The following is a 22,826-nucleotide window of genomic DNA, read 5'->3' on the forward strand; positions in this document are numbered from 1 at the left end:
AAGCCCTCGCCCAGGGTCTCCGACGTTGGAGGCCGGGGGGGGGGGGGTGCTGCGCCGCCCCCTCGAAAGCGGCCCGGATCTCTCTGAGGCCGGAAGGCGGCTCCGAAGTGTCCGCCCGCCACCCAATGCCCGACAACCGCCCCGACGTAAGAGGGTTCCCCTCCGCGTCCTCCTCCCGCAAGGCAGGACGCCCCGCCGGTTCTCCGGGGGTCTGGCGAGGCAAGCCCCTCCCCCGGCCTCAAGAGGGCGCCCCGTCCGCCCGGCCCAGTCAGGGGCGGGGCTCACCTGGCCCAGGTACGCGGAGGAGGCGGGGCGGCCTGCCTGCCTGCGCGTCACGTGCCCCGGGGGTGGGAGGCGCCGGCGCCGCCGAGGGGGGAAGAGGAGCGCACCGTCGGGCCCCGCGCCCTGCTCCGGAAGGGTCCCGCGCAAGGGCAGGTGAGCAGGCGGCCGGGGGGGGGGGGACGCTGGGCAGGTGGCTTGGCCGGCCGGGGGAGCTTCGCCGCAGGTGCCCGCCCCTCTCCTCGCCGCTCCGGCGCCTCTGCTTGGACTTCGACCCGGCAGGTGGCCCGGAAGGGGGGGGGAGCCGGGGCCTGAGCCGGGGGGGGGGGGCGCCTCCTCCTGGCCCGCTTTTCCCCACGTGCGCCGCGAGGGGCGGGTCGGCGGTTCCGGATCACTTTGGCCGAAGTGCAGCCGCGGGCGGGGGAGGGAGAGCCGTCCGACACGCCAGACGCGGGACTCCCCGCGCTCGTCTGAATGGGCGGCCACGTGCAGTTGGGGTCGCGGGGGCGCGTGTCACGGCCGGGGAAGGCGGACTCCGGCGACGGGTTTCCCCAGCAGGCAGCGGTGCCCTGGGAGGGAGCGGCCTCGACGGGGCTCCTCTCCGCTTAGCCTCTACTGGCACTCCTCAATAGCGGGGGGGGGGGGGGGGGGGGCGTCTTCTGGGATCTTTCCGTCCGCAGTTGAGGAGGACAGCCAGCTTTTGCAAAGGGGATTCCAGCAGGTGCAGCCCCCTCCCCCAGATAGTAAAAGCCTGCCCTTGCCCACTCTGGGTGCCCTCCTGCAGGGAGCAGGGGGGCGGGCAGAGAGGAGGAGAGACGGAGCCCCCCTCCCCGCGCGCTCAGGGGGAGCTGGTAAGGCAGCTGTTGGTCAGGTAACCCCAGGGGCCTGGGAACAGGTGGGAGAGCTGGAGATGACCCTAGATGCCATCCCTGTGGTTTGGCTGCGGCTGTGGTAGACGTCGAATCATAGAGTTGGAAGAGACCAGAAGGGCCATCCAGTCCCACCCCCTGCCATGCAGGGACCCACCATCAAAGCTCTCCCGACAGATGTGCAGCCACCTTCTCTTTGAAAACCTCCAAAGAAGGAGGCTCCCCCACACTCCGCTGTCGAACAGCCCTTCCAACGTTGAGGGGGAACCTCTTTTCCTTCACCTTGAACCCAGGACTCCTGGTCCTGCTCCTGGGTTCACCGTTACTCCTGGTCCTAGACCTTGGGTGCACAAACCCCTGGGCGAGGGACTTAGGGCACCTTCTAAACATGGGGGGGGGAAGAGTTGGGGGGGGGCTGGTGGCGGTTAACTGTTTGGAATGCCTACTGGGTCCTCTTTCCCACCCCCCTCCCCTGCTTTGTACTTTGCTGGGATGCTGCTGCAAACCCTGCAGCAACCTGGAGTTGAATGGGTTGCCTAGAAGAGGAGGCCCCCCCCCCCTCTTAAAAACCTGTCAGCTGTGTTATGCTTGGCTTTGCCAGAAGGCACAAAGAGACCTCATCTGATAGGCTTGGCCTTCCCTCAAGGGCTGGTTTTACACTTTGGGAAGGAGGGGTGGAACAGGAATGGAGGGATTGTTTACTTTTGGTGTCATCGAGTCACTTCTGAGTTAGGGTTCAACAGCCTTGTTCAGATTATGCAAAGTAAAGGCTGTGGTTTCGTTTCCTGAATCAGTCTGTCTCATGGTGGATTTTCCTCTTTTCATACTTTGTTCGGTGTTTCCTTGCATTATTGCCTTTTCCAGTGAGTCTTTTCCAAAGTACAGTCGCTTTAGTTTAGTTATTTTAGCTTCTAGCATCATAATTACCAGATAAAGATTTTATTGGGCTATATTTTATCAGGCTGCAATAGAGAGTGAGGGGTGATTGGTGTTTCTCATGTCAAATTTAATGTGTTCTGTATTGAAAAAAATATCTGGCTAGGCTAAAGAACTTTCTTCTTGTGTTGGGATGTTATATATGCTGAAGGGTTGAGAGAATATTCAGACATTACTCTTAACTTCACTCTATACCACCTATCGCCAAAGCTCTCTGGGCAGTTTACAACAAATATTAAAACAACCAAACTAGAATAAAAAAGAGCTTACAAATTTTCAAAGGACACAAATATCAAGCCAATAAAAGACATAGAACACAGTTTGAAAAAGTGTAGCTCAGAATAAAAGAAGATCTAATTAAACAAGCCAGGCCCCTAAAAGGCTAAGGACACTTTTAAAGTCTTCTTCAAAGAGAGTTTCTTTAACCTGTCTCCTATCTAGAAGAAGAGTTTGGATTGATACTCCATCTTTTTCTCCTGTAAGGAGACTTAAAGGGGATTACAAACTTCTTTCCCTTCCCCTCCCCACAACAAACACACCTTGTGAGGCAGGTGGGGCTGAGAGAGTTCTGAAAGAACTGTGACTGGCCCAAGGTCACCCAGCAGGCTTCATGTGGAGGAGTGGGGAATCCAACCTGGTTCTGCAGATTAGGGTCCACCCAGTGGTGGGATCCAAAAATTTTAGTAACAGGTTCCCATGGTGGTGGGATTCAAACTGTGGCGTAGCGCCAATGGGGCTGGGCGGGGCACGATGGGGGCGTGGCCGGGCATTCCGGGGGCGGGGCATTCCTGGGTGGGGCTGTGGCAAGGACGCAGCCGCTGCGCCGGTCCTTGGGCGGGAAACGAATGCATGCAGGCGCAGGCTGCCACCCACACCGGTGCACCTCCTGCTAGACTGCTTCAAGTTCTGTGCGCTACTGCTGAGAGGAGGGGCGGAACTAAGGCAAAAATCACGTGGCCAAATCACCCATTAGTCACCCCCTCTCGGCACACACAAATGATTAGTAACCTACTCTCGGGAACCTGTGAGAACCTGCTGGATCCCACCTCTGGGTCCACCGCTCCCACACCAGGCTGGCTCCCTCTGCTCTTGCTCTGTATTTATCTAGTGTAAATAGACACAGTAATGTAAAAATGTAAGTTCCTTATCAGTTCATCGATGGCAGCGTAATTTATTCTATCCTTTCAAAGAGTTGTAGCTTCCATACGTAAAGTGGAAATGTGTGTATAACGTACGGGAGGCGTCATTTTCTGACTTTGGCCCCCCTTTCGAAAAACAAAAGAAGGTCGGTCTGGTTTTGCCCTCCTGTGGTTCCTGCTGGTTCAATTTCTCTTCCCCCACCCAATGGGTGAGTGCCAACTGGCCAGGGAAAAAAAGCCTCTCTGGCCGGCTTCCCTGTCTGTAAGAGCAGGCTTGGTATGCGGGGATCAGCAGGTGGGTCGTCGGGCTGCCACTGGAGCTCTGCTAACAGGAGTACAGCCGGCCTGCCACTGGGGAAACGGCAGAAACGTCTTGCAGGTGGGACCGACTTCTAAACTTTCTGTCGTTTTGGGGAATGCCTCGCTGCCCCGTGCTGCTCTCTCTCTCTGGAACCCAAAATGCAGCCAACGGGGAGCACATTTTTTATTTTCTTTTTGCCATGTTTAGGATTTATGACTCTGTAGCCAGATTGGGAAACAGGGGAGGCTATATGGTTATTTTGTATAATCTGAGCTAGAGTTGCCAACTTCAGGTTGGGAAATTCCTGGAGATTTGAAGAAGGCAGGATTTGGGGTGGGTGGGGACCTCAGCAGGGCTTAATGCCAAGGAGTCCAGCTGATCCTTATTGGCTAGAGATTACTTGTAATTGTGGGTGATCTCTAAGCTTCGGTTTCCAACTCCTGAGTCAGGCAATTTCTGGAGATATGAGGAAGCCAGGGTTTGGGGGCAGAAGGGACTTCGGCAGGGGTATAATGCTGTAGAGAGCACCCTCCAGCCATTGTTTTCCAGGAGGAACTGTTCTCTAAAGTGTGGAGGTAAACTCATTCCAGATCAAAACAGGCCCGACCTGGAGATTGACAACCCTGCTGTGAGCCCAAACATTCAGTTGATGCACCCAGAATCTCCTCTCCCAGCCACTCACCCTGTCATTCCTTCTCCTTCCTGGACTTGTGACCCACCTGCATGAGAATCGCTTCTCTTCTGGGGGGGCCCTGACTCCTTCGGCTGGCGAACCTGCCCAATGGATGCTGCCTGGGCATCAATTTCCTAACTAGAGGAATGCCAGAATGCTGGCTTGTTTGAATGCCCTTCCTTCTGCGTACCTGCGGGGCGGATTCCTACGGATCCCTCACCACAAAAGAACATGCCCCTGTTCCCAGAGGTCAGTCGAGTCGATTGGACGTATTTAAGAGTCTGTGAAATGTATGCCTAGCTTAGAAGGCTCTTCATCGTTCCTCACGTCCAAAATTGCCATTTATTTTCCGATGAGGTGAAATTTGTTTTTTGCTGTGTGATCAGTGTCCACATAGGACTGTAGATGTGGAAATTTTTTTGCCACATCCTGCTCCAGTTATATTGTTTAACCGCTCTTTTATTGACTATTATTTCTCTTTCTTTCTCTTAATCTGTTTTCTTCTTTTAATCTATTTATTTACACTTTTAATCCAGATTGGGCTTGGAGAGTGCTTGGAATGAGTTTACCTCCACTCTAGAGGACACTTTTAATCTATTTATTTACACTTCGACAATACCTATTTTCCCTTTTATTAACTTCTTTGTTTATGCCAATAAAGGAATTGAATGGCAGGATGACAAATTCGGCAGATACTGGAGTGGGGTATCTTCCTTTGTGCGTCTAAGTGCGGTCGATGGGTTTTCATTTGACCGGTTTTGGGTTGTAACATACCCTGTAAAATGAAGGACAGAACACCTGGTAGCCGAGTGTGAGAGCTGTTTCTAGAGAATTTGAACACACTCTCTGTTCTCCAGGAGGGATTCCCTAGATTTGCCCCCTTTTTATCTGGCAGGGCGCCTGTGGCTTCAACCTATGGTTGTCCTATTATACAAAACCCAAACAGCCTTGTCCATTGTTAATTTCATGATTTCATAGATCAGTTTCTCTTGAGAAAATGGCAGTTTTGAAGGGTGGACTCTATAGCAGAATACCCTGCGTTTAATCTCTGCCCTCCCAAGCCTTCACCCGCAAATCCTCAAGAAATTGCCAAGAGAGCCAGCGTGGTGTAGTGGTTAAGAGCAGGTGGATTATAATCTGGAGAACCGGGTTTGATTCCACACTCCTCTGCGTGAGTGGCAGAGGCTTATCTGGTGAACCAGATGTGTTTCCGCACTCCTACATTCCTCCTGGGTGACCTTGGGCTAGTCACATTTCTTGGGAACTCTCAGCTCCACCTACCTCACCAGGTGTCTGTTGTGGGGAGAAGAAGGAAAAGGAGCTTGTAGGCTCCTTACAGGAGAGAAAGGTGGGGTATCAATCCAAACTACTCATCTTCTTCCAACCCAGAAGTGGGAACCCTGTGTTGATTTCTGCTTGTCCTGCTGGGCTACCTGCCAGGGAAGGCACTTGTAACCTCGTATTTCTTCACCTGGCCAATAGTGGTGTGGTGGTTAAGAGCAGGTGCATTCTATTTTGGAGGAACCAGGTTTGATTCCCCTCTCTGCCACTTGAGCTGTGGAGGCTTTGGGAACTAGATTAGCTTGTGCACTCCCACCCACGCCAGCTGGGTGACCTTGGGCTAGTCACAGCTTTTTGAAGCTCTCTCAGCCCCACCCACCTTACAGGGTGTTTGTTGTGAGGGGGGAAGGGCAAGGAAATTATAAGCCCCTTTGGGTCTCCTATAGGAGAGAAAGGGGGGATATAAATCCATATTCTTCTTCTTCAATACATGTGTATTTGATGTTTACATACTGTGGACCATTACGTCAAATAATTTTCTACACGTTTCAGAGTGACAAAATGTGATCTGTTGAAGAAGTAATCAAGTTTGACATGTTGAGAGACAGCTGGCGTCCTGCCAGGCAGGCGGGGACAGTTGGGAACGTGCTTCCATCTTTGATACAATTCAGATCTGCTTGGGACCTTCTTGGGACCTGGACAGGCCCAGAGACACTTTCACTGTCAAAGAACTGCGCTTGGGGAGTGCAGGCTGTAGCACATTGGCTGCTCCTGAGCCAGGTAGTGCGGTGTAGTGGTGAGAGACAGCGTGGTGTAGTGATTAAGAGCGGGTGGATTCTAATCTGAAGAACCGGGTTTGATTCCCCACTCCTCCACCTGAGTGGCAGAGGCTTATCTGGTGAACCAGATGTGTTTCCGCACTCCTATATCCTGCTGGGTGACCTTGGGCTACTCACAGTTCTCTCTGAACTCTCTCAGCCCCACCTACCTCACAAGGTGTCTGTTGCAGGGAGAGGAAGGGAAAGGAGCTTGTAGGCTCCTTACAGGAGAGAAAGATGGGGTATCAATCCAAACTCCTCTTCTTCTTTGTTTACTCCATGCTGTGGAAATGGCATATCTGTTTGTTTTGGAAACTATTTGCCTTGTATTGCAGGGTAACTTCAAACATTTTGGAGCCTAAGGCAGAAATCCAATGAGAGCCTAGCCCGTGGGGGGTGGGGATGGGGTGGGAAGGGTCCAAGTCTAAGTTAAATAAACTGTCGTTCTTGCTCAGCGTCCATTTGTATCAGTGGAGGGCCCATTCTGAAGAACTGGCTGGCGTGCTCAGGGGTTCAGGTATGTCAGTGCACGGCTGTTGTATCAAAAAGCTGGCATCTGTGAGGTGACTGCGCTGCTTCACCTGTGGGTTAGTGGTTAAGAGCAGGTGAATTCTAATCTGGAGAACTGGGTTTGATTCCCCACTCCTCCACCTGAGTGGCAGAGGCTTATCTGGTGAACCAGATGTGTTTCCGCACTCCTACATTCCTGCTGGGTGACCTTGGGCTAGTCATAGTTCTCTGTCAGAACTCTCTCAGCCCCACCTACCTCACAAGGTATCTGTTGTGGGGAGAGGAAGGGAAAGGATCTTGTAAGCCACCTTGAGTGTCCTTGCAGGAGAGAAAGGTGGGGTATAAATCCAAACTACTACTACTGCAACCACTACTACTACTTCTTCTTGACCAGGGGTAGGGAACCTGCGGCTCTCCAGATGTTCAGGAACTACAATTCCCATCAGCCCCTACCAGCATGGCCAATTGGCCATGCAGGGCAAACGATAGGAATTGTGGTTCCCTGGAAAACACCTGTCCTTATCGTGACTTCAATGCAGAAAGAGCATAGGAAACCATTTTTCCAAATTATTGTCAGATCTTTCTGGGCAAAGAGCCAATAGGAAAGGAAGTAGCTGTGGATTTCCTAGATGACCTTTGGGAATCCTTTTCAGTTCTGTGTTTTCTAATTATTGAGGGATTCCTTCTGGCCTGGTAGTTTAGAGATCCTATAAAATGATAGCGAAGCCATCAAGATGGTGAACTCACCTTGACTTGAACGGCACATATTTGTCATCTAAAAAAGAATGTAACAAAAAAAAACCCTTATGCACAGTTTGGTTAGGCTAAAAATAGCTTCCTGGTAATACGTTTGTGGTTCCGTAACCCTTTTGCCAGCCTTGCCAAAGGTCACGAGGTTCTGGGGTGATGGCATCAGCAGTCATTGCCAATAAAGATCAACGCGGCAACTTCCCAACGAGGCCGGTGAGCCCGTCCTTGCTCACAATGACAGATGAGTTGGTATCACCCTGGATTTTACAGATTACTCACAGGAACTTGCCAAAGGTCACAGAAAGGAGCTGGTTATGAGGCATGGCTCTGACCCAATTTCCAGCCCCGATCCAAGCAGGAAAGGAAGGCTGAAGGAGGTTTTGTCCAGATGCGTTCAGAGATGCTCAGAGGCTCAGGGAAATATGTTCCTGGCATCTCTGAGGAAGAGTTAGAGGGAGCCAAATCCTTTACTCGCTCATGTGTTTTTTGATTGGAGTTGTCTACAAGGCTTTTATTTAATTTTATTTAAAATTACAGTAAAGATAAAAATTTTTTTAAAAAAACTCCATGTGAGCCACAGGCAGGTAATATGTTTTAAAAGTACCACCCGTATTGTTATTTCGTATTGTTATTGATTTTTGTTACCTCTTCACTTACCTGGCACTTACTCTAGTTTGAAGTTTGATTCAGTATATGTTTTGATGACCTACTGAATATTTTTGTAGTTTGACTTTTTCTCTCCAGGGGCTTTCATACTGCCTACCACCGTGGTGGCTAACCTTTGGCACTCCAGATGTTCATGGACTACAATTCCAATTGGCCATGCTGGCAGGGGCTGATGGGAATTGTAGTCCATAACATCTGGAGTGCCAAAGGTTCGCCGCCATTGGCCTACCGGCTGGCTAATAGATACATATGCATGTACTTACATTTGATTGTCTTCTTGTTCATATGTTGTTCTGGTGATACGTGATGGTCACACATTGTTATTAAATGGGCCCTTTGGATCTTAAAACAATCCCACACGCACAGAAAAATCAAGGCTGTAGCTAATTGATACAGCTAAGTTTTTGAGAAGCTGCATAGACTGCTGGGTAAGTATAGCTTAAAGGTCAGGCTGGCCAGAATTCCTGGAGTTGAACTCAATACAAAAAGATATTTGAATGGCCTCGGGGTGCCAGCTGTGTTGGGAAATTCCTGGAGATGCGAGGACCGTGGGGTCTGGGAATGGGAGGGGCCTCCTCAGGGCAGAAGACCATAAAGTGCATCCTCCAAAGCAGCCATTTTCTTCTTGAGAACTGATCTCTGTGGTTTGGAGATCACTTGTATGTCCAGGGGATCTCCAGCCCATGCCTGGAAGTTGGCAAGCCTAGAACAGTCAGAGCTGCTACGGATGCTGTGTGTCTGCACCCCACCCCACGCATAGGTTGCTGTGGCTTCTGTCCTTCAGCTGTTCTCCCAATTTCACTTGCGACTGGACAGGCACGGATCAAGGGTCTCAATGCTTGGCTGAAAAAATGGCGTTGGGAAGATGGTTTAGATTTGTCAGACGCTGGGGGACTTTCTGGGACAAGCCAAACCTGTACAAACCTGCCTTCACTTGAACCAAAAGGGAACCCAAACTACCCAGTGATATAAAAAAAATGGCAGAGCAGCTTTTAATCTGCTCCTGGGGAAAGCTGACAGGACCTGGGGAGCCTGCGGTTTGGGGCAGTACAGTCGAGAGTACAGCTCTGAGCCTGTTTGGGTTCTCCTTTTTATTTTTTTGAGAAGCACTCCCCTGCAGCTGCTGTGTGGCTGCAGGGAACACAGGCAAGCCAGCACACACAGGAGGAGAAACAGAAGAGTTTGGATTTATAGCCCAGTTTTCTCTCCTGGATGGAGATTCAAGGTGTCAGGAGACTCAAGCTCCTTTTTCTTCCTCTCCCCACAACAGGCATTTGGTGGGGCAGGTGGGGCTGAGAGAGTTTGGAGAGAACTGTGACTAGCCCAGCAGGAATATAGAAGTGTGGAAACACATCTGGTTCACCAGATAAGCCTCTGCTACTCAGGTGGAGGAGAGGGGAATCAAACCCGTTCTCAGATTAGAATCCACCTGCTCTAAACCACTGCACCACAGATGGGGAACTTTGCCTTGACATCTTAGCGGGATTGGCTGGGGAAGTGAGAGTGGGGAACTTAATGAGGGGGCTTGGGTTGCCAACTTTCAGGTGGCTCCTTGTGATCTCTAATTACAGCCGATTGCTAGATGACGGAAATCAGTTCCGCTGGAGAAAATGGCCGTCTTGGAGGGTGGTCTCCAGGGCATTATTCTCTGCTATAGTCCTTCCCAAACCCTGCCTTTAAGAACATAAGAACTAGCCTGCTGGATCAGACCAGAGTCCATCTAGTCCAGCTCTCTGCTACTCGCAGTGGCCCACCAGGTGCCTTTGGGAGCTCACGTGCAGGAGGTGGGCAATGGCCTTCTCGGCTGCTGCTCCCGAGCTTACCCTGGTCTGTTAGAGCATTGCAATCTCTCAGATCAAGGAGGATCAAGATTGGGAGCCATGAAGATGGAGCTTCTCCTCCATAAAATCTGTCCAAGCCCTTTGAAAGCTATCCAGGTGAGTGGCCATCACCACCTCCTGTGGCAGCATATTCCAAACACCAATCACGCGTTAGTGAAGAAGTGTTTCCTTTTATTAGTCGAGAATCCTTCCCCAGCATTTTCAATATATGCCCCTGGTTCCTGAGTATTGTGAGAAGAGAAAAATTTCTCTCTGTCACATTTTCTACCCCATGCATAATTTTATAGACTTCAATCCCATCCCCCTCAGACGTCTCCTCTCCAAACTAAAGAGTCCCAAACGCTGCAGCCTCTCCTCATAGGGAAGGTGCTCCAGTCCCTCAATCACCCTCGTTGCCCTTCTCTGCACTTTTTCTATCTCTTCGATATCCTTTTTGAGATGTGGCGACCAGCTGTCATTTCTCAGGCTCCACCCCCAAACCTCCAGATGTTTCCCAACCCACAGCTGGCAAACTGTAAGGAATTCCAAAGAGCAGAAATAAAAAGGCTTTTGGTTATAAGTCCGTTTATTCAGACATCCTGGAAAGCACACACACGCGACATGGCAGGAATGAGCATCACGCTCAGACAACAGGTTATAATGCTGACTAACCCATCCCGGCTCCGTTCTCCTTGAAGGCAGGAATTCTATCTGTAAAAGCGAGATAAGCATTCTCACAAAGGTTGGTGCAAGGTCCTGGCGGGCCTTGACCAAAGAATCTCCGTCAAGGTCAGGTTGGGCTGTAAAGGGGAAACAAGAGCGACTAGAGATCCTTACACTCCTGCCTCCTAAAGAAATCTCCCCTTTTCCCCCTCCCGGTTTGTCGGAAAAGCTTGGTGAAAGCGCAGCAATTAAAGAAGAGGGCATCGATATTCTCCTTATACACCCATTGATTATGGCCAGAAAGAATAGCCAACCCATGACACGGAATATTGTAGGCGTTCTTGCAGCGAAGCCGGAGAGTCCAGGATAGCGTCTATTTCATAATGCTTATGTCCATCAATTATAACTGGCGGGGAGTGTCTCGGAGGGTAAGTGCCAGGCATCTGAAGCGGGAGCCTTACTCCTTGAGTAAGCTGGAATGGAAGAAGGCGGGATGAATGTTACTTAGTGAATTAGAGCGAATCTAAGCGAGCAGTAACATCATTGATCACTTTTGTAATCTGGAAGGGACCCGCAAATTTCTTGCCAAGTTTTGAGTATTTATGCACGTCACAGGAAGGTTTTAGTGGACAAAATAAACCCAAAGCTCCAACACGTAAGGGAATTCTGGCGGTGTTTTATCTGCTTGCAAAGAAACTTTTGGGCTTCTTGAGGCCTGTTTTAAAAGGTAGACTGAACTGACTTCCAGCCTTCAGCTGATGACAAAATCCGCTGATTGAATTCTGGTGGCTGCAATGCCTCCGCCCGGCAGCACAAGGGCAGCGGCGGGAAAGGATCGGCAGAGACTGCGCCGAATGGGGGGTTTTTCTGCGTACTGCTATGAATTGCATTGTTGTAAGCGTACTCTGCGAGGAAGCAATTCGCACGCAGTTGTCCCTGATGGTAGTTTGTATAACAGCGTAAAATATTGCTCCTAGTGTTCTGTTTGTCCGTTCACTTTGCCCGTCACTTTGAGCGTGGTAAGGAGGCGGCGACTGCTGGTGTGGTTCCCAACAACTCCAGGAAAGCCTTCCAAAATCGAGAAATGAATTGAGGGCCGCGATCCGATACCACCTTCTCAGGAGGAGAGGAATGCAGAGCGGTAGATGTGTTGAATGAACAACGGACTGGTTGGGAGCTGAAGGTATGGTTAGGTGCAAGAGATAGAAATGCGCCTGTTTGGAGAGGAAAGAGATCACCACCACCCACAACACAGTGTTCCGTGACCTGTTACGGCAAGTCGGTGATAAAATCCGTTGAAAATAACCTGCCAGGGTCGGGAGAATACTTGAGGGATAGGTTTCAGTAACCCATAGGGAGGCTTTCCACGGTATTGACTTAGCCTCGCTTTGGCACATAATGGAACACCCTTTAATGTAAGACTCAGACGTCATAGCGCGCCAAATACCAAAACTGGCCGGCCCGAAGACTAGATGAAGGGTTTCACAAACCGAAGTGCCAACCTGGCGAGCATCATGGCGTAGCGAAAGGAACCTGCTTCCGGAGGAGGAGGACGTGCCAACACCCCCCCCCTTTTCCAGACACACATCTGCTCAAAGCGTAGCACAGTGCATCTTTTCCTCTGTTGGCGGCTACGTAATCCGCCTTCTCGCAGGTTCTAGCGGAAGGAAGGAGACGATGGCTTCAGGGACGGGCGTGTGGGGGGGGTGGCGTGGGGAAGTTGTGGCGGGTGACAGCCAATCCTAGCTGGGAGGAGAGAGCGGTCGCGTGGAATATCCCGTAGGGATGCGTCCCCTCCCGGGGCCGGGACAATGCATCAACCAGCTTATTGCTTTTACGGGGAAAAAATGGACCGTAAAAGGAAGCGAGAAAAAATCAGCCGCGTAATTGTTTAGCCCGGACATTTTTTTGAGGGGGGTGTGGAAAGCGCCAGCCAAATTTTTTTATGATCCGACCAGACTTGAAAGGGTGCTTGAAACTCCTTCTAACCAATAAGCCAAGTGCTCCAGCAGCGTGAGTTTGATGGCCCGGTTTCCTTATCTCCGACAGTCCAGTTTAGTTCGGGACCAGAAATTTTTTTTGGATAAAAATAAGCTGCGGTACCAATTTATTGTCTTTATTTTCTGCAAGAGAGGGCAGCCCACGGCGCTTGTCGAAGCATCCGTGAACAATGAAGAAGAGAAGCTCAGAATTCGGGATGTGTGTCCAGAATTGGCTCAGTTGTGAAAGCTGTTTTCAGCTGCTGGGCAGCGTAATTGGCATTCCTCGCGACCAGGGGAGAGAGGGCCCCCCAGGCTTGGCGGCAGGCGTCCCCTTTCCTTTAGTGGCGTAAAAGATCAGTGGCCCGGTAAGGCAAAGTTTGGCTTAAAATGGGAATGAAGTCACGATAGAAGTTATAAAAGCCTAAGAAGATTGCAATTCCCCTTCTATTATTGGTGGGGGCAGCCCAGTCAACCACTGCTGAAGCCCGCTTTAGCGGGTCCATTTCTAGACCGTCAGAGGATATTAGATAGCCAAGGTAGTCTATATTGGAGGTTTGGTGAAAACAGCATTTTGACAACTTGGCAAAGAGGGAGTTATCCAGTAAGCGTTGTAAAACTTCCGGACTAAAGCCTCATGCTCTTCCAGTGTCTGTGAGTAAATCAAAACATCATCCAAATATCACGACTACTCCCTTGTACAATAAAATGCATGTAATACTTCGTTTATGAGGGCCATAGAAAGCCCCTGGGGCCCCAGCTAATCGAAGAGGCATTATTAAATATTCATATTGCCCGAATTTTTTGTGATAGCGGTAAATGCTGTTAAATGTTAGGTACCCCTCAGCGATCACGAACTGCGATAATAAGCTTCCCGCCAAATCCAATTTTGGTAAAAATCGGTAACTTTGCCCCTAGGGCATCCAAGAGAGTCCTTTTGGTTAAAGGGCAAAGGATATTTGTTGTGGAGATGGAAACAGCATTTAGTCCACGATGAAATCAGTACACAGTCTTAACGAACCGTCCTTTTCTTAACAAATAATAAAACAGAAGTGGCATGGGTGTGTTTTGTGGCTACCAGCATTATGAAACCGGCGGGCTAAATTTTTTATCTAAGAAGGCGGCGAGGAGCTCCTTTTTTTCCCTCGATTAGGGCTCATCACGATAGATCCTACCCTTAGGCAATGTGGGCTCCGGGTTGTAGCAGGATGCTTACTGTCGAGCCAGGTGTATCTCTATGCGCAAGAGCTGATCGCACTCCCTGTTCCTGGAAAACTCTAGATAATGGAATCTTGTCACTAGCCAGGAGTTTCTACTACAGCAAAGGGGAGCCGACAGTACATTGAAAGCTGTAGCGATGGTTGCTTCCCCTCCCCTACCGATGGATCTTCCCCCCATCCATGTGATCTCCGCGGGGGATCACGAGAATTGAAGGACCAAAGCTCCTTCCAAATGAAGGTTGGTTACGTGTAAAAGTAGCCATGGCATACCTAAAACAATGGAGTGCTTTGCAACTTCGGAGCAAGAATGAAACTAATCTTTTCCCAATGATGCGTTGCAATGGAAGTTACCGGTTGGGTTTTGAACGGGCGGACCCTCACCACTGAGTGGGCTACCGTCCATTTGGGTGAAAGGAGATGGGCTTCACCAAAGGAACTTCGGTCGGCGAGGAGTTCACCGTACCCGCTAGCGGTTTCATAAGACAGTGGGGAGCAACCTGAGTCCACAAAAGTTCGCAGAGGCCAAAATGCTGGCGTTATGTTTACTGCAGGGTTAGCTAAGGAAGTCAAAATTAGTAATGGTGGCGCTGCCTTCGCACACTCACGGATCAGGAGAAGGATTAAGATCCCGCGGGTGCAGCTGAAAGACTAAAGCGCCAGTTTCTTCGCCGACATCACCTCATCAAAGAAAGTAGCTTTGGAGCCCGATCAGCAGGTTGGCGGAGGCTGGATTTAACGTGGAGAGCGGCAGGCCGGTCGCGGGCCCCGGAGAGGCTTCTGCTTCTTCGGGCAGTTGGCAGCCAGGTGGCCAGGACCTCCGCCAATAGAGGCACAATCCCAAAGCAGCGTGGCGTTCCGGCGGTAGTCTCGGCGCTTCACGGCGGGCTTAGTTTTCTAAGCTGACGGCGCCCGGCGTATGTTGGCTGGTTTGGCGTGGAAGCGACCCTCAAAGCGGGCATAGAACGCCATTGAGCGGGCAGCAACCTGCGAGCCGAATTTCGATCAATCCATAGCGTTTGCGGGATCGAATAGGATCCACTGTTTCGCGCAGTTTAATATCCATTGCCCGAAAAAATACTGCGCATTTCCATGCGCTTTCGGGCCAATCCGGTGGAAGTTTACTGGCAGCTGCGTATCGATTCCACGGGAACAAAAAATCAGCCAAAGGAAGCGGTTGCCCTGTTGGATGGTTTTACTATGTACGGATGGCATGTCGTTTTTTCAGCATTGGGATCTTGGAGATCCGAATCGCATAGCAGCTTGGAGGAAGCCAGCTACCGTCGCGGGTATCGTCCCCTGCAATTCATAAAGAAAACAAACCACTCAGCTGACTACCCCATCAACACCCGACCCAATGTCTACCATTATTTTCCGCGCGTTCAGAGCGATATAGATCATGAAATTCTTGCATATGGTCGATAAGGTTGCCCAGAATAAAGTAAAAAAGAAGTTTGAATGGCCGGTACCAGCGGTACCATCAAAACGCGAGCTGGGATGGGGGGTCTGTAGAACCCTCTTTCAATAAGCGCTCTAGAGTGCGTGTTGGGGTTGCTGCCGCATAGTAACAACCTGAAAGTTGTTGTACTGGATAGGGTTAGAGGCTGGAGGGAGCAAAGGGGTTGAGGAGGGATGCCCCAGGTTGAAAAGCTGGAGACCCGGGTAGCTGAAGGGCAGCCTCCGGCAGGAAGGAGGGGCACGCCGCGGTCGCGGGGGGTGAAAGGTGTAGAAGAGCACCAACTGGGGCTCTAACCAGCGTCTCGCGTTGCCGTTACGTGAGTAGGATTTGCTCCCGTTCAGCCAATTCCACTTTCCTTTGCGTGTTAAAGAGCATCTTGAGTAGCTGGCGTGCAAAGCTGCCCTCTCTCGATCCAATTTAGCTCTTTCGTCTTGTCTTTATTTTTCTGCAAGCCATAATGTAAGGAATTCCAAAGAGCAGAAATAAAAAGGCTTTTGGTTATAAGTCCGTTTATTCAGACATCCTGGAAAGCACACACACACGACATGGCAGGAATGAGCATCCCCGCTCAGACAACAGGTTATAATGCTGACTAACCCATCCCCCCTGCCCCGTTCTCATGAGAACGGAATTCTACTATGCAACAGCGAGATAAGCATTCTCACAAGGTTGGTGCAGGTCCTGGCCGGACGCCCGGCCAAAAGAATCTCCTTCAAGGTCAGGTTAGGCTGTAAGGGAAACAAGAACGACTGAGATCCTTACACAAACAAAGCTGCCCAGGTTGGATCAGCTTGCAAAATTATGAGGCAGCTGGAAGGCAAAGCCGTCTCCCTCAGCTAGGGTTTTTGCCAACCTCCAGGTGGCAGCTGGGGATCTCCTAGAATGACAGCTGATCTGCAGACAATAGAAGTCGGTTCCCCTGGAGAAAATGGCTGCTTTGGAGGGCGGGGTTGAGGGCATTATAACCCTGCTGAGGACCCTCCTCCTCCCAAACCCCGCCCTCACCAGGCTCCACCCCCCAACCCTAAGCCAGAATTTGCAGTCTAGTTGCTGCTCTAAAGGACTGCAAGATTTGTGGACTTTTGAGCTTGAGCTTTTGAACCCACAGCGTCCTGAATGGCACGTCTCGTAGCAGGCCTCTTGGGAAGCAGAGAGCCAGCGTGGTGTAGTGGTTAAGAGCAGGTGCGCACTAATCTGGAGAACAGGATTTGATTCCCCGCTCTGCCCCTTGAGCTGTGCAGGCTTATCTGGGGAACTAGATTAGCTTGTGTACTCCAACACACAGCAGCTGGGTGACCTTGGGCTAGTCACAGTTCTTTGGAGCTCTCTCAGCCCTACCCACCCCATGGGGTGCTTGTTGTGAGGGGGGGAAGGGAAAGGAGATTGTAAGCCCCTTTGAGTCTCCTTACAGGAGAGAAAGGGGGGATATAAATCCAAACTCCTCCTCCTCCTCCTCCTCCTCTTCCTCTTCTTCTTCTTCGAAAAGCAGCCTAGGAGATGGTTGCTTGTGCCAGCTGTTTGAAGAAAAGTGCCCAGGCTCCCGCTGGGCATGCCTGTGCCTGTGTCACCCTCAGCTATCTCTTTGGATGCCAGCCAGTGTGCCATATTTCTATTGAATTCATTGCCACAGGATGGGGTAGGGTTTTTAGCAACACACCTGGTTAATTCCTCAGGTAAGGTTCATCTCCGCAATTAGAGAGGAAGGGTGTGTTTTGGCGCCTGCTAGGGGTTGGGGCCTATTTAAGGTGCCCTGCCCTGCAGACTCTCCCTTGGCATGGGGCTACCAGCTACAGGTGGAGAAGTTGTTGGAGATTTGAGGGTGGTATTTGGGAAGGGGAAGAATTTCAGTGATGTGTAATACCATGGAGTCCATTCTCCTAGGCCAGGGGTCTGCAACCTGTGGCTCTCCAGATGTTCATGGACTACAATTCCCAGTTGGCCATGCTGGCAGGGGCTGATGGGAATTGTAGTCCATGAACTTCTGGAGAGCCACAGGTTGCAGACCCCTGGCCTGAGCAGCCATTCTCTCCAGAGGACCTGATCTCTGCCTTTTAGGGACCAGTTGTTAATGGCAAGAGATGTCTGTGTCCCATCAAGAGGGAGACGGCTGGGCTTAGTGGGCTGTTGGTCTCATTTGACAAACACACCCTTCACGTTCTAAGCATTGTGCAATGCTGCTTGTTTTCCGCACTGGAAACAGCGCTTGCTGCGTACTCCTACGGAACGGGTAATCTGGGGAATCTCCCTGTTGCAAGTTTCTGGCAGGCAGAAGGTGTGGTGCGTGTGAAAAAACAACAACTTCTCAAGCCTTGTCTGTTGAGAGCAGCTCTGGAGCATCACAACATCAAAGCAGAAAGGTCCTTTGGGCCAAAACTGTTAACGTCTAGAATCCTATATTTATTTATTTACAAAACTCGCATCCTGCTTTTCTGCTCTCGCCAGGGCCACCGAGGCGACTAACAGTTTAAAACATGTATTATAAAATCACATTTTAAAACCACTAAAACCAACCCCTCCCCCCAAACACACATCATTAAAACAATTAAACACAGTTAAGATACATTAAAACAGCAATTAAAACATTAGGAAGGAGGGATGATTGACAGAAGGCCAAATGAAATAAAAAAAAGTCTCATCCACTGGTGGACGCTGGGAACAGGAAGGGAAAAGAGCGCACGGGCTTCCTGGGACAGTGAAAGTTTGTGAGCCGGCTTGCGAGGCCCTTCCGGACACGCGGAGTAAACTCAGGTTTCTGACTTCGTGTCGGTAGATCTTACCTTGACTTCGAGTCCTCCGTTCCTCCGCTTTTGGCAGCCATTTTCGTGTCATCCGCGAGCCGAGCTCAGAGGGCGGGACCACCTCCCTGTGCTGCGTTCGATTGGTTTGCTGTGTCCCCCGTTCTGCGCATGCTTACCAAAGCTTTTCAGGCGCCGCCATGCGAGTCTCCCCTTCTGCGCATGGTGAGAAATGCTTGGTTGTGATTGGCTACATGGCAGAGTCGGTGGCCGGAGATTCCGCACTCCGTCGGAAACTTCGGCTCAGGAGTGCAACTTTCCGAGGAATCCGCCAGTCGACTCAACTCCCCAGTAGAGTCGAGAAATTCAATGGCGAGAGGGAGGTGAGTCGAAGAGTCAGATACCCCGAGAATCCGGCCTATGCGTCTGTCTTGGCGAGGAGGACTCGGGTCGGACTCTAGTCGATCTCAGGTCGAGCACGACAATGCGGAAGCACCCTTTGTGCCATTACCCAGAAGGCCCTGTGCCGGGTTGTCGCCTGCCTAATTCCAGAAGGGGAGCAACCAGTGAATGATTCACAGGAATGAACCTACAGGAATTCTAGATGTAAATAGTTTTGGCCAAAACAGAACGCTGAGGGAGTAATTTGGGGTTGTGAGCCCCATCTTCTCCAGACTGTGCCTTGCTCCTAGGGTGGGGCCTGGAGTTCTTTGGGAATTAAGTGCTGATCACCAGATCATAGAGATCTGTTTCTCTAGCTGCTTTGGATGCCCGACTCGACGGTGTTATACCCGGCTCTGAGGTCTCTCCCCTCCCCCCAAATCTTCGGGAGTTTCCCATCTCAGAGCCTGGCAACCCTGCATCTTGGCAGGAGAGCCAGAATGGGAACACTTTTCCCGCCTGGCACAAATGCCTGTGGTTTCCCATCCAGGGTCAAACGTGGGAAACCCCTGTGCCAGATTGCAGACTCCGCCCACGGCTGGTGGTTTGGGGTGAGGGGTTGTGTTCCCCCATCTGGCTGCCCCATCTCTGGCTGATATTTGGAAGCTTGCAGAGGCTGAGGGATGAAATTCTTGCATAACTGAGCACCTCGTTGACCTCACCCAGAAGCCTCAGTTGGAGACTATTTTAGGCCTTTTCCCTGCCCTAAGGCTTGAGGATAGGTTGCATTTAGAATAAGAGCTGGTTTTTAATATCCTTCTTTTCTCTATCTTTAAGGAGTCTCAAAACAGCTTACAGTCACCTTCCTTTCCCCTCCCCACATCTTGTGAGGTCGGTGGGGCTGAGAGAGTTCTGAGAGAACTGTGACTGGCTTAAGGTCACCCCTGCAGGCTTCACTTGGAGGAGCAAGGAATTGAACCTGGTTCTCAAGCTTTAGAGTCTGCTGCTCTTAACCAATATGCTATGCTGGTGGTTCTCTGTAGTTATGAAATCTCTCCATCTCACTCTGTCTGCCCATCAACCCTGTGAGGTGGGCTTGAGACGGAGACTGTGTTGCCAATGGCACCTAGGGGAGCCAAGCGGGGGTCTGAATCCAGGCCTTTCAGATCTTGATGAGTCATAAGCCCTTTGGAGGTAGAGCAGTTAAGAAATTGAATACTACTACTACTACGACTGCTATTATTATTATTGTGCCTGGCCTTCTGGCTGCTAAATGCCACTTGTCTTGGGCAAACATTAATTCAATGGAACGAATATATTGAGAAAGAGAAGAAACAGTTAAGGCCACTTCATGTCACTTAAAAATAGATTAAAAACTTTTCTGATCGCCTGTGGGATATTTATTTTTTATGCATTTACTTACTTCATGTGTACCCCATCTTTTTCCTCACTGGGGATCCAAAGTGGCTTTCATAATACTCCTCCGTTTTATCTTCCTAATAACCCTGCGAGGTAGGTTAGGCTGAGAGTCTGTGACTGGTCCAAGGTCACCCAGCAGGCTTCCATGGCAGAGTGGGGATTCGAACCCGAGCCTCTCAGTTCCTAGCCCAACACTCTGACCACAACGCAGCCCTGGCCCTTGGTTATATCACCAAATAAAACAATCACATTTTATAAGGTGCTGTTAAGGATGCTCGAAGGACTTCACGTCCCGTACCTGGGTAGTTCTTCCAACAGCATTGTAAAGCTGGTCAGAATTCTTTTTTCCTAGGTTTCAGATTTCAGGGCGAGGAACTTCTTTTCCTGCGGGGTTTTGGTTCTGCCCGTGTCCCCGGGGGCCCTTCGTCTTAGACACGGCACTACTCACGTTAGAATCATAGAGCTGGAAGTGACCACGAGGTCCCCCCAAGAAAAACAGCCCCTTTCCACCCTAGACTGTAGGTGACCGTGGCCTGTGAGCCGCTCTTGAAAGAACAGGGTTTTAATCCATCATCACCTTCTCTGTGTGTGTGAGTGTGTGTGAGAAGCCACAGGCTGCTCCCAGGACATGGGGCCCTCTGCCAGCCTTTCCTCCTGGTGGGGAGCTGGCATTCCTTGCCCTGCAGAACCAAAGCCCAGCGTTTGTCTCCCCGAGGCTGCTTTGGTTTCTCAGAACAAAGGGACACACTGCAAACCCCTTCCCATTGTCACAGGGATGCAAACAGTGGTTTAGATTAATCATGACACAGTTTAAACTCCAGAGTTCAAGCCACTGCGTGAGACAGGCTGACGCGCACATTGTCGGCACGGGCAGAATGCCCCACCCTGGCCTGGATGGCCCAGGCGAGTCTGATCTTGTCAGACCTCAGAAGCTCACCAGGGTCAGCTCTGGTTGTTACTTGGATGGGAGACCACCCAGGGAATCCAGGGTTGCGACGCAGAGGCAGGCAAGGGCAAAACCACCTCTGCATGTTTCTTGCCAGGAGGGGCCGCCAGAAGTCAGTTGTGACTTGACGACACTTTACCCACACACTCACCCAACGCACACACAAGAGAGATGCTTGGAAACACACCGACTGAATTTTGGAGCCACATTTACAGCCTGGCAAATGTACAGATTTGTTGCCGGGCGACTTGTGGAATGGCCCTAATAGACATGAAGAGCATCCTGTGAAATGCTGTTGAACCCCAGCTGAGTTCCTGGACGTGGAGATTTCGAAATGTAATTATTTGTGGTGGGCTTTTACACTTTGGCATATTTTGAAGTCGACGACACCATCCCTCACAACACTCCAACGCATGCCAGCTGGGTGACCTTGGGCTAGTCACAGTTCTTCGGCGCGCTCTCAGCCCCTCCTACCTCATAGGGTGTTTGTTGTGGGGGGGAGGGCAAGGAGATTGTAAGGCCCTTTGAGTCTCCTTACAGGAGAGAAAGGGGGATTTAAATCCAAACTCTTCTCTCCTCTGAGTGAGAGCCCCTCAAATACTTCAATAAAGCAATTCTGCCCCCCCACAACCTCCTCTTCTCCAGACCAAACCTTCCCAAATCTCTCAACCTTTCCTCAGGGGTCTGCAACCTGCGGCTCTCCAGATGTTCATGGACTACAATTCCCATCAGCCCCTGCCAGCATGGCCATTTGGGGCTGATGGGATAAATTAGTCCTGTTATCTGAAGCCTGCAGGTCTCTTTAGTGCTGCTGATCATCTGAGGCCCCCAGAAATGCACCCAGTGCTCCAGGTTCAGCCTGACCATTGCAGTGTACAGCGGGACTCTGACATCTTGGGATTTGTATGTTATGATCCTGTAGATAAAACCCCAAGATCCCATTAGCCTTTTTTGTCGTTGCATCACACTGGCTGCTCATACTCAGCTTACAGTCCACCTGTATCCCTAGATGTTGTTCACACACACTCTGCTACCCAGTGCTATCCAGGTACCTGTAGTTAAAATGGCACAGTAGTATGTGATGGACTCCGAACAGCCCCCGTCAGTCTAAGCAAACAAGTCCAAAGTCTTTGACGGTGCCCTTGTGGTGCGGGCTGCAGTTCCCTGCTAAGCAGACAGTAGAAGATCACACTGAACACATTCAAATGAAGTCGACTTTATAAAAAAAGGAATGAACTGTATTGACTTATGTCGCCCTAGCTACAGGGTGCTGAAACTGAGGGTTCTTGCCCTCAGTCCCAGTATATATGGAACATTTGAATAGGCGGGCCGTGGCTGCGATAGGTCCTTTCTCCTGCTGCTGCGAATCGGCGGGGGCTGGTGGATTCTGGGAAACGTAGTCCTGACACCAATCCAGAGTCAGGTGACCCTAGATTTTGAAGTTTGTTTCTTTTGTATGTATGTGTGTATGCGCGCTGTTAAGTCACAACTAAGTTATGGCGACCCCATAGGGTTTTCAAGGTCAGACGTTCAGAGGTGGTTTGTCATTGCCTGCCTCTGCGTCATGATCCCGGTATTCCTTGGCGGTCTCCCATCCAAGTTCTAACCACGGCTTAGCCAGCTTAGCTTCTGAAACCTGACAAGATCAGGTTAGCCTTTACATTCCAGGTCAATTCCAGATTTTTGTTTTCATGCCTTTCAGGACTCCCACTTGGCGTGGCAGAACTTCACCGCGGCCGAAACGTTTTGGAGGCACCGGCCAGTGCAAAAGGTGTGCGTGGGCGTGGGACCGTCTTCGTTGGAGGGCTTCCAAGAGCTCTGCGTTTCCCCCTCTCCCGGCTGGAGGGGGGGAGGGCGATGGCAGGGTCCGGCCAGCTGGCATTCCTGGTGACCATCTCTCTACAGTCCCTCCTTCCCTCTGTGCTTGGCCAAGGTGGGTGCCGCTTTCACCAGCTTCAGTGAGAGCGTGAGGGGAAGGGAGAGCC

At 50.8% G+C, this 22,826-nt stretch overlaps 1 protein-coding gene across 1 annotated transcript in view; it reads left to right on the plus strand.

Annotated features, from left to right (window-relative positions):
* Positions 1 to 363: 363 nt before the first annotated feature.
* The window catches only part of CRB3 (crumbs cell polarity complex component 3), a 29,707-nt gene continuing 7,244 nt past the window's right edge, over positions 364 to 22,826 (plus strand). Inside the window, exons 1-2 of the mRNA XM_048487841.1 lie at positions 364 to 435; positions 22,544 to 22,774. Coding sequence (XP_048343798.1) covers positions 22,699 to 22,774 — 76 coding nt within the window. The 5' untranslated portion in view covers positions 364 to 435; positions 22,544 to 22,698. The remainder of the gene's footprint in view (positions 436 to 22,543; positions 22,775 to 22,826) is intronic.

This window comes from Sphaerodactylus townsendi, linkage group LG03, assembly GCF_021028975.2.
Source record: "Sphaerodactylus townsendi isolate TG3544 linkage group LG03, MPM_Stown_v2.3, whole genome shotgun sequence".
Classification (NCBI taxonomy): Eukaryota; Metazoa; Chordata; class Lepidosauria; order Squamata; family Sphaerodactylidae; genus Sphaerodactylus; species Sphaerodactylus townsendi.